At 41.0% G+C, this 10,892-nt stretch overlaps 1 protein-coding gene across 1 annotated transcript in view; it reads right to left on the bottom strand.

The window, feature by feature from the left end:
* Positions 1-453: 453 nt before the first annotated feature.
* Positions 454-10,892, bottom strand: part of UXS1 (UDP-glucuronate decarboxylase 1) — a 61,405-nt gene continuing 50,966 nt past the window's right edge. The window contains exons 11-15 of the mRNA XM_057422231.1: positions 10,518-10,561; positions 9,108-9,168; positions 7,728-7,785; positions 3,324-3,427; positions 454-1,296 (exon numbers count right to left, since the gene is read on the bottom strand). Of these exons, the coding sequence (XP_057278214.1) occupies positions 1,165-1,296; positions 3,324-3,427; positions 7,728-7,785; positions 9,108-9,168; positions 10,518-10,561 (399 nt within the window). The 3' untranslated portion in view covers positions 454-1,164. The remainder of the gene's footprint in view (positions 1,297-3,323; positions 3,428-7,727; positions 7,786-9,107; positions 9,169-10,517; positions 10,562-10,892) is intronic.

Raw genomic sequence — 10,892 nt, 5'->3', positions numbered from 1 at the left:
CTCCTAGATTAAAAATAAAGAGGAACTATTAAAAATAAAAGGAACTGGATCTTTTTGGTTGGTGGGGGTTTGGTTTTTTTTTGGTTGTTATTTGCTTGCTTTTTTTTTTTTGTTTGAAAGCATTTACTGGCAATTCAGTAATTGCTTAACATGAAAACAGTTCCTCAGATAGAGAGGCTGCACTTAGACTCTACAGTTTAAAGAAAGTCCTATACTCCTGCATCACTATCAACTACCTGATTTGGAATAAATCACAATGGTTTTGGCCAATCTATTTCAACAGAGATCCTGCAGCCCTTCCTGCGTATCTGTTGAGAGACAAGCAATGAAAACCTGAAGTTACTAACTTTGAGCTAATTATTTACAGACTTACTTTCTAATTAATACACAATGAATGCACAGATGTGTAATGCTAGAGAAGTGCCCACAGTGAAACCCCGAAACCAGTAAAGAGAAGTTTCAATATTTTATTAAAATAGCATATTCAACCACTGTAACCAATTATACATTAACTTTATTCCCAGAGTACGCACAACACAGTAGTGATTCAAAATATCCTTATCCATGGTAATCAATGAAAATATCTCAAATTCGAGTGTACAACTAAAACTAAACCTTTGAAAAAAATCTCTCCTTTAAAGAATACATAAAGCTCTCATACAGAATTCTTTTAAATTCCTCTATATGTAGACATCAGTGTCTCTCACCTGACAATACCACTACCCTTTTTCTTATGCATAGTAGAACATCTCATATTTTATAGTACCCATTTTATAAATAAATTGGCATTTTCCATCCCATTTGTGTTTATCTTCAGCTTCACAAAGAAACCAGTAAATAAAACTGTCAAGGACAGTCACAACAAAATGATCTCACAGCAAGATATAAAACTTGAAGATACTAAAAGATGCTTCTACTCTATTTTACATAAAAAGACAGATTTAAAAAGTGCAAGGCAAGATTTGCAGGGGGAGGGGAATATCTGTTTTTTTAGGCACATCCACTTCTTTAAAGCAAGCTTCAGAATGAAATTCCAGTTTGTTCTTCATGATACCTGTGTTTCAAAGTCTCTCAAATAAAAAAAAATAAAAAAAATAAAAGAAGAAACAAAAAATTACATCTGTCAAATGTCAAGCAAGGAATTTCCTGTCCAACCAAGAGCCTTCAGTTATGTCTTGTTCTTCCTTTTTTCATCCTTGCGGGTTTTGGTTTGGGAATATACTGATTGTTTGCCTGATACTCAAGTTCTTTACGGAAGTAATGAATTGCTTTATTCAAACCTTCTTCCAGTGGGACCTGTTCCCAAAAGCAAGGAGAGAATCATATCACTCTGAGTTCACATCAGCCCTTTTCACAACAGCATCTTTTTTAATACAGCTATCAAAAGACTGCTAGAAGTCTCATTCTCTGGCAATGTATTAACAGCACCACATTCTGGTTACTTCTTGGCACTGCTGATGCGTGTTAGCTTTTAAACGTCAGATATATTTTCTGACATAGTAAAAATCTCCAACAAATTTAGATCTCCATCAGTGGTTATGATTGATCTGTTTACACATAATTCTACCTTCAATTCCTAATGCACTGAAAGAGACAAGCATGCAGAAATTTAAGCCCCTTCTGTTATTAATGACTGAAGATCCTCTTTCACAGAATCTCACAGACTGGTTATAAAGGTGGTGGGTTTTGTTTGTTTTTTGTTTTTAATTTTTGTTTTTACTTCTTCAGTGCTCCACTGATATACAGAAAAAGAGATATAAATTATCATCCAGTATCTCATTTGGTGTCCTTAAATCCTATACAAATAATTGCAGTTCTTCATATTCTATGTCTGTAATTTACACACTATGATTTACATATGGGAACAACAGAAATACTGCCCACTTTTCTCAGGAGCCATATGCTGTGACATGCTCACTGATATCATCAATACAGGAGGATAAAATAACAGCACAAGAACTACTTGCCTTGATGTACCAACACTGCAACTGCTATTTCAGAGTAAGTTTTGTTACTGACTGTGTCAAACACAGAAGGTCAGAAGTAAAATGTTAACTGTTTTAAACCTGTTGTGATTGGAACACTTGCCATTGGTCCTTGTGCTTTCAGGCACAGTCTATTTATAACAGGTACCTCTGTGAATCCTTTTTCAGAATGGTCTGGAGTTGCCTTTTTCTGTTGATAGCCTTACATTTACTAGACAGGTTCACGTTTCCTGGAAAGAATTTTGCCTGCAAATCTAAAAAAGACTACAAAACCACTGTGCTAGCTAGGAAGGGAACTAAGAAAGTCACACCTTTTCTGGGAATTAAGTAGACCTTGCTTCCTCAAAGAAACCAGCTCTTATCATCAGCTATGCCTGGTTATATACAGTTAACTTCACCAAAAAGACTGAGAAAGGAAAAACCAGCAACCATGGGTGTTTTGCGTATCTTACATATTAGCTATGCAGAACCACCACAATCTTAACATCACCTCAGGTGGCTGGTAACGAAGCTCTAGAGGTGGACAGACATTACTGTGGGTGGTGAGATGTTAGGCTAATCATGAGCATATTTCAAGCTGACCAACATTCAGAACAAGCCTCTACATGTGATACTTGTAGTCCAAAATAAGGGCTTCTTATTTGGGTTTACTTCAGTCCAACAGAATAAAAAAAAAAATAATAGTAAGTGTCATCTCCATGGCTAGCTTCTGTTTTGCTTGAGCTCCACATATTTCCCTTTAAACAGATTCTAAAAGCCACAAGATTTTTCTGGTGCTCATATTTCTCCCTATCAATCCAAATAAAACTTTTTTTGGTTGTAATGTTGTTATGGGTAATCTTAAAAATGGTCTTACTCCAAAAAAGTAAAAAAAAATATTTTAATTAAATAAATGCAATTTTCCCCTTCCATAAGGCATGTTACCACAGCAAAACAGGAATGAGGATGACAGCAAAACAGCAGCAAACTCATTAGCTCCCATAACTGTGTACCACATATTTCAAAGGATTCAACTGGCTTGCAGAAAGGCAGACACTTCATATCATGCATGTGAAAAAGTTAAAATGGTTATCTATATAATGTTTTCTTCCTACTTAAATATATTACAAATGCTAATGCTGATCTGCTCTTCTGCATGGCACAAGCCATAGAATCTTGTCCAGCAGTTCCTGAATCATGAGCTAGGGCAACATATGAGAGACAGCCCTTTGAACAATTGTCCTGGAGATTGTGTTAAGCAGATATCCTGATAACCAAAACGTATCATAATAATGTAGTCCTCCATCCCCCTCTGCCACTCTGTGTTTCTGCACACAACAGTAATACAGCTGTACGTACCACAGGTTCCCAGCCAAGCAATAACTTGGCTTTTCTGATGTCAGGTTTTCGTTTCTGAGGGTCATCCTGTGCTTCTGAGAGAAACTGGATTTCACTCCCACTGCCTATTAAACAAGAGACTATGTGTTATCATCTGCAATTCACTATGCTTTACATTTACATCTTTCCTACCTATTGGAGCATTAGGTCTTTCTGCAGCTTTCTCCTTCGTAATTCTACCACTGCACTGCCTTCCACAGATATAGCTGCACTGCATGCAACAGCTGGGTGAATCAGTTGTTCCACAGCAACATGGATTCACAAAGCATTTCACACAGATTTCCACATGGATTCACAGAAAGGAAGTTACGCTTGACCAGTCAAATAACCTTCTATGACAAAATGACTGCTCAGGTAGGTCCTAGGTGGACACTAACTTGCATGTTAGCCAGCCATGTGCCTTTGCCCTCTACTCAGCACTAGTGTGATATATCTGAAGTGCTGACACCGGTTCTGGGCTCCTCAGTACAAGAGAGACATGGACATACTGTAGAAAGTCCAACAAAGGTCCATGAAGATGAAGGGACTGGAGCCCCTATCCTGTGAGGACAGGCTGAGAGAGCTGGGACTGTTCAGTCTGGAGAAGAGAAGGGTCAGGGGACTTTTATCCATGTGGAAAATACCTGACAGGAGGAGTAGAGAAGAAGGAGCCAGGCTCTTTTCAGTGATACTCAGTGACAGGACCAGAGGCAATGAGCACAAAATGAGGCCTCCCCTGAACATCAGGAAATGCTGTTTTAGTGAGGGTGACCAAGCAGTGGCACAAGTTGCCCAGTGAGGCTGTGGAGTCTCCATCCTTGGAGGTACTCAGATGGAGTCCGGACATGATTCTGAGCCACTGCTGACTGTAGTTGGCCTGGATTGAGCAGAAGGGTTGGGACCAAATGATCTTCAGAGGTTCCTCCCAGCCTCAACAATTCTGTGACTGTTAGCACTTCTGCACTGTAGGACTAGTGGATGACAGGATGACCATGAGCCAACACTGTGCCCTTGTGGCTAAGAAGGCCAATGGCATCCTGGGGTGTATTAGAAGGGCGGTGGTTAGTAGGTTGAGAGAGGTCCTCCTTCCCCTCTACTCTGCCCTGGTGAGACCGCATCTGGAGTATTGTGTCCAGTTCTGGGCCCCTCAGTTCAAGAAGGACAGGGAGCTGCTGGAGAGAGTCCAGCGCAGGGCAACTAAGATGATTAAGGGAGTGGAGCATCTCCCTTGTGAGGAAAGACTGAGGGAGCTGGGTCTCTATAGTTTGGAGAAGAGGAGACTGAGGGGTGACCTTATAAGTGTCTATAAATATATAAAGGGGGAGTGTCACGAGGATGGAGCCACGCTCTACTCAGTGGCAAACAATGATAGGACAAGGGGTAATGGGTACAAACTGGAACACAAGAGGTTCCACTTAAACTTGAGAAGAAACTTCTTCTCAGTGAGGGTGACAGAACACTGGAACAGGCTGCCCAGGGAGGTTGTGGAGTCTCCTTCCCTGGAGACATTCAAAACCCGCCTGGACACATTCCTGTGTAACATTATCTAGGTGTTCCTGCTCCGGCAGGGGGATTGGACTAGATGATCTTTCGAGGTCCCTTCCAATCTCTAGCATACTGTGATACTGTGACTTCACCTTCTCTTTGCCCATACTCTTTAGCCTCAGCCAACACAGTACTTGCCTTTCCTCATGACAATACACAGAAACAGACCTATTTCTCTAACCAAATCTAGCAAATAGTTTATATGCCATCTTACCATGGGATTTTATGGATGTAGAACTAAGAATCATAGAATACTTAGGGTTGGAAAAGACCTTAAGATCATCTAGTTCCACCTCCTCTGCCACGGGCAGGGACACCTCACACGAAACCATGTCAACCCAAGGCTCTGTCCAACCTGGCCTTGAATACCACCAGGGATGGAGCATTCACAACTTCCCTGGGCAACCCATTCCAGTGCCTCATCACCCTAACAGGAAAGAATTTCCTTCTTATATCCAACCAAACCCTCTCCTGTTTAAGTTTTAACCCGTTACCCCTTGTCCTATCACTACAGTCTATAATGAAGAGTCCCTCTCCAGCATCCCTATAGGCCCCCTTCAGATACTGGAAGGCTGCTATGAGGTCTCCACGCAGCCTTCTCTTCTCCAGGCTGAACAGCCCCAACTTTTTCAGCCTGTCTTCATACGGGAGGTGCTCCAGTCCCCTGATCATCCTCATGGCCCTCCTCTGGACTTCTTCCAACAGTTCCAAGTCCTTTGTATGTTGAGGACACCAGAACTGCACACAATACTCCAGGTGAGGTCTCATGAGTGCAGAGTAGAGGGGCAGGATCACCTCCTTTGACCTGCTGGTCACGCTCCTTTTGATGCAGCCCAGGATACGGTTGGCTTTCTGGGCTGCGAGCGCACACTGAAGCTGGCCCATGTTCATTTTCTCACCAACCAACACCCCCAAGTCCTTCTCCACAGAGCTGCTCTGAATCTCTTCTCTGCCCAACCTGTAGCTGTGCCTGGGATTGCTCCGACCCAGGTGTAGAACCTTGCACTTGGCATGGTTAAACTTCGTAAGGTTGGCATCAGCCCACCTCACAAGCGTGTCAAGGTCCCTCTGGATGGCATTCCTTCCCTCCAGGGTATCAACCGAACCACACAGCTTGGTGTCATCGGCAAACTTGCTGAGGGCGCACTCAATCCCACTGTCCATGTCAGCGACAGAGATGTTAAACAAAACCGGTCCCAACACCGATCCCTGAGGGACACCACTCATTACTGGTCTCCAGCCAGACACTGAGCCATTGACCACAACTCTTTGTGTGCAGCCATCCAGGCAGTTCTTTATCCCCCGAGTAGTCCATCCATCAAATTGATGTCTCTTCAATTTAGAGACAAGGATGTCGTGTGGGATGGTGTTGAACGCTTTGCACAAGTCCAGGTAGATGACATCAACTGCTCTACCCCTGTCCATCAGTTCTGTAGCCCCATCATAGAAGGCCACCAAATTGGTCAGGCAGGATTTCCCCTCAGTGAAGCCGTGCTGGCTGTCACCAAGCACCTTGTTGATTTTCATGTGCCTTAGCATGCCTTCCAGGAGAATCTACTCCAAGATTTTGCCAGGCACAGAGGTGAGACTGACTGGTCTGTAATTCCCCGGGTCATCCATTTTCCCCTTCTTGAAAATGGGGGTTACATTTCCCTTTTTCCAGTCGTCGGGAACTTCACCTGACTGCCATGGTTTCTCAAATATGATGGCCAGTGGCTTAGCAGCTTCATTTGCCAGCTCCTTCAGGACCTGTGGATGGATTCCGTCAGGTCTCATGGACTTGTGTACGTTCAGGTTCTTAAGGCAGTCTCAAACCAGATCCTCTCCTACAGTGGGCCTAGGGTCTTCATTCTCACAGTCCCTGCGTCTGCCTTCCAAGGCTTGGGTGGTGTGGTCAGAGCATTTGCCAGTGAAGATGGAGACAAAAGTCATTAAGAACCTCAGAGCCTTCTCCAAAGCCACCTCTCTGAGCAGAATGAAGCAGATCGAGCTGTTTGCCAACAAAGAGACAACAATTATTCTACGTGCCTGATGGGTTTGGCGCTGTGGTTTTCAACTTCCTTCCCTGATCTGTGGATTCATAGAAGTTTTCCAGAGGGGACAATCTGCTATTAGAAACATCACATGCAGCAGCTTCTGTTCTGTATGTCTGAACTTGGCTTTTTCAGATCCCTCAGAAGCAGCTCTGGAATCTACCGACTGAAAATCCTTGGCTAATCAGTATGTTTCATCTCATTAGGAAGCCACATTAAAAGACTAAACATAGCCATTCACTTCCATTCTTGAGAGCTCTGATTTGCTACAGATATCAGAGCAGGAATGAAGAGAAATCCAGTGTTTTCTTCCCAGACACATACCAGAAAGGTGCTAACACCCTCATGAGGTTTTTAGTAGTAGTTTGAGAACAGCCTACATAGTTGTGAAGAACCACCTTGCTGGAATATCTGTATTTCAGCTGAGATATTATGCAAGACATTTTCATTCATGTATTTTACATTTCATTTAGGTATGTCCTTGTACCAAAACAAAGATAAAATGCATAAGCATTATTCAAAATGATTTGTATAGATTGCACAGATACACAGGAAAGAATGTATTAATCCTACTGCTCATACAATATTTTACACCTAATCGAGAGGATCTGGATTATTTTAGTAATATTTAATTATATGATTGGGATACAATTACATGCCTTTGATAAAATTATTAATTATTAATCCAAAGACCAATTACATATATTACAAAGACCAATCCACATATTACACACACTAATCAAGTAATAATCATCTAACAACAATAAGTACTTCATATGCTTTACCAAGAATTACTTATCATACTCACCAACAAGCTTTTTAATTAACTGAGCAAATTCTAAGATAGTGTGCTCTTCTGGGTTTCCCTGGAAATAGAAGGGATACTCATGACAATAACAATTAACTTAATTTCTGACAGGATTCCAACAGGGTCATGTAAAACTGTGAAAGAGGTAAACATTATGCTTTATTCCTACTCTGATGAAAAAATAAAAATTAACTTTGACAAGCTCCATACTAATTAGAAAAGTTGCCTTCCATTACATTTGCCTTGCTAATTCAATGTATGTGGGGGGGGCATCCAAAGAAAATCAGGCTGTAAAGAATGGGCAAATGCACTTCCATCACTGTAAAGGCATATACCACTCAGCAGCCTACACAACTACATCACAGTTTGAAATCTGGATTCAAGGACTTTGCTGAGTGGAGGACAGATGATATAATGAAGTATGCTAAATTCTCACTTCATCCAAAGTTAGGAAACCAAACTAATTTAGCCGCTAACAATTGCTTCCACATTTCCTACAGCTTATGTATCAGTATGTATAAGGACTACTTGCTTGCCTATACAATATTCCTTATTTTTTTCTCTAAACAACTTGCATGTGAACTCCAGATCAACATTTCAGAACAAAACACTAAATGAAAAGCTTTACTGTTCGCATTAGCTCACCTTCATCAAAACTAATTCCCTCCATCCTTAGCTTTTCTTGTTGTAAAACTCTTCTTTACTATATCTTGTTTGACTTACAGCTGAATATCTAGGTACACATAGATTTAAACACTGAGTTTTCTGGAGACAAAATGTGATGGGGTTTGATTGGATGGAAATACAGAAATGAATTCCTGACCACAGTAAAAAAGGAAATCTAGTGAACAACTAACTGCCTTGCAGAGTTGAATGTCTGACCTGGCAAAAGTTGGCCTACACAGAAATGACCAAGCATATGCATCCTTTTTCTATTCTTGTATCCACTGCTGAGAGTAAGGTGAGAGAACAAAAATTTTATTAGAAAAGTTAAGTTCTAAGTAGCCTTAATCAATATTAGAAAATTATACCATACAATTCTTAGTGTATTCTGCAGGTCCCCCATGTTTTGGGTTTTTTTTTGTTTGCTGTTTTTTCCATTATTTTTTAAAATTATTCTAATTACATAAATCTTTTGCTAAAACAAATGAAAAATTCTAGAAAATGTATCCATTTAGCCTTTTCTTGGAACTGTAAAGTCACAACATCTAGGGACTTACTTATAAAGAGAATACATGGAAGAATATATTATTCCTAATGGAAAGAACCTTTTTGCTCCATTTATTTCTTCTAGAAATCAGCAACAGTGACAAGGAGAGAAACAGAGGTGATGTTGGCCACTGCACAGTAAACACAGTAGAGTGGAGGTCTCATACTCACCAAGTTGACAGGACTGCTGACATTGCTGTTCATCAATGCCACCAACCCGTTCACAAGATCGCTATAAAATGGGAAGAACAGATTGAGGCAATTTCCACTTCCCTATAAATAATATTCTTGTCTAAAAAGAGAGCTGCCTCCTCAGAGCTCCAATAAAGCAGATCAGGCAGCAGTGTATATACAGTGTATACTTCAATGGGTGCATGCTTTCTTGTTTGTTCCACAGTCCCTGCTGATGTACTGAACTGGAGGTTAGTCTGAAAGGGTAATTATCATTGGGATGAAGTGTCTATAGTTCACCTGACCATATCAAAGACAACTGAAAAAAAAAATAAAATCAAATTACCAAAACACAATTAAAACTTCTTCTTTCCTCCAGTATCCAAGCATATTTAGAAGGGCCATTTCCAACACATTTCAAACAGAACAAATTGTAATACAGAGGAACATGACACACTCCCCTTCCCTTTCCTTGCAGTTTGTTGTTTGAATTGTCTACTTGTTTCCTAAGTTCTTAAACCAATTTTGTTAAAAAACAGTATTTCACAGAATCACGGACTGGTTTGGGTTGGAAGGGACCTTAAGATCATCTAGTTCCAATTCCCCCCATCATGAGCAGGGACACCTCACACCAGATCAGGTTGCTCAAGGCCCTCTCCAAACTGGCCTTGAACACTGAAAGGATGGAGCATTTGGTGTTACCTCCCTCCAGCAAAATAATCCAAAATTATTTTGGATTATCAGCAACAAGCTTAGCAACTTGCCCCCGGACATACAAATCCAGATCCCTTTCGTTATGACTTGTAATCAGGAACAAAGTGGCTACTTTGAACTGACGGAGTTTCCACAATGTCTGTTACTGGCTGTTATTACTTTCAGCAGAGGGAAAGAACAGTCTTAAGCAGAGAATCATTAAACCAACCCAGAAGCCCGGCATGGATTTTTAGTTAGCATGACAGAAGATTCTGAGGAACAGATTCTCTTTTTCGTATCAAAGTACATTGCAGTATTGCTAACATCACAAATACCCCCTCAGGAGGTTCTGTTCCCAGGATGGGGACGTGTGAATGTACCGCACACACTGATCACAACACCCCCAAAGACACGAGGTGGCAGTATTGCATTAAAATGCAAGGAGTGGCAAACTGCTCAGCATGAAAAGCTTACCTACCCATTAACTGTCTGTCTCTTGACAGGAAGAACACATTAATATCTCAATTCAAAGTTCTAAACCAGCTAACGTTTTGTTTCTTGGTGCTTTTAAAAGCTTCTGTGTCTCCCTTCTGAAAGTAAATCTGGCCTAAGAATAAACAAAATTTCTTTGACTAAAATGTACATGCATGCAAAGCTGGCCAAGCTCAAAGAACCATCAAGTAAAGTAAATATCATACAGTTACAAACAAGGCTTACCTGACATACTGGAAAGCTCTCGTCTGAGTTCCAGGTCCATAGACCTAAAACCAGATGAAAATTACAAAAGTTACATCAACACAGAAGTTCTCTGTTGCCCAATTACCTTTTCCTCACCACTCTAGAAAAATGTCCCAAGGACAAACACCCGAGGCACAAGCTCAATGTTACAGGAATGGAAAAAGATGTGCCTGCAGAGCCTTTGGCAAAGTATCAGTTCTTTGAAGGTCTTCCTCCTCTCAGACATGGCTCCAGTAAACAGATCTGTAGGCATTTTATTAACCAGAACTCTGCATGTAGGAAACATACTCAGGGATGTAGGACAGAGGCATGGTTTGTCCTCTCCTGAAATACTGGAAGAAGCTGCAGCATACA

The sequence above is a fragment of the Pezoporus wallicus genome, unplaced genomic scaffold (genome assembly GCF_028554395.1).
Source record: "Pezoporus wallicus isolate ANWC-B61680 ecotype Strahan unplaced genomic scaffold, APGP_CSIRO_Pwel_v1 contig_5785, whole genome shotgun sequence".
Taxonomy (NCBI): domain Eukaryota; kingdom Metazoa; phylum Chordata; class Aves; order Psittaciformes; family Psittacidae; genus Pezoporus; species Pezoporus wallicus.
The sequence above is the reverse complement of the archived record's forward strand: the minus strand, read 5'-3'. Positions and strand labels throughout refer to the sequence as shown.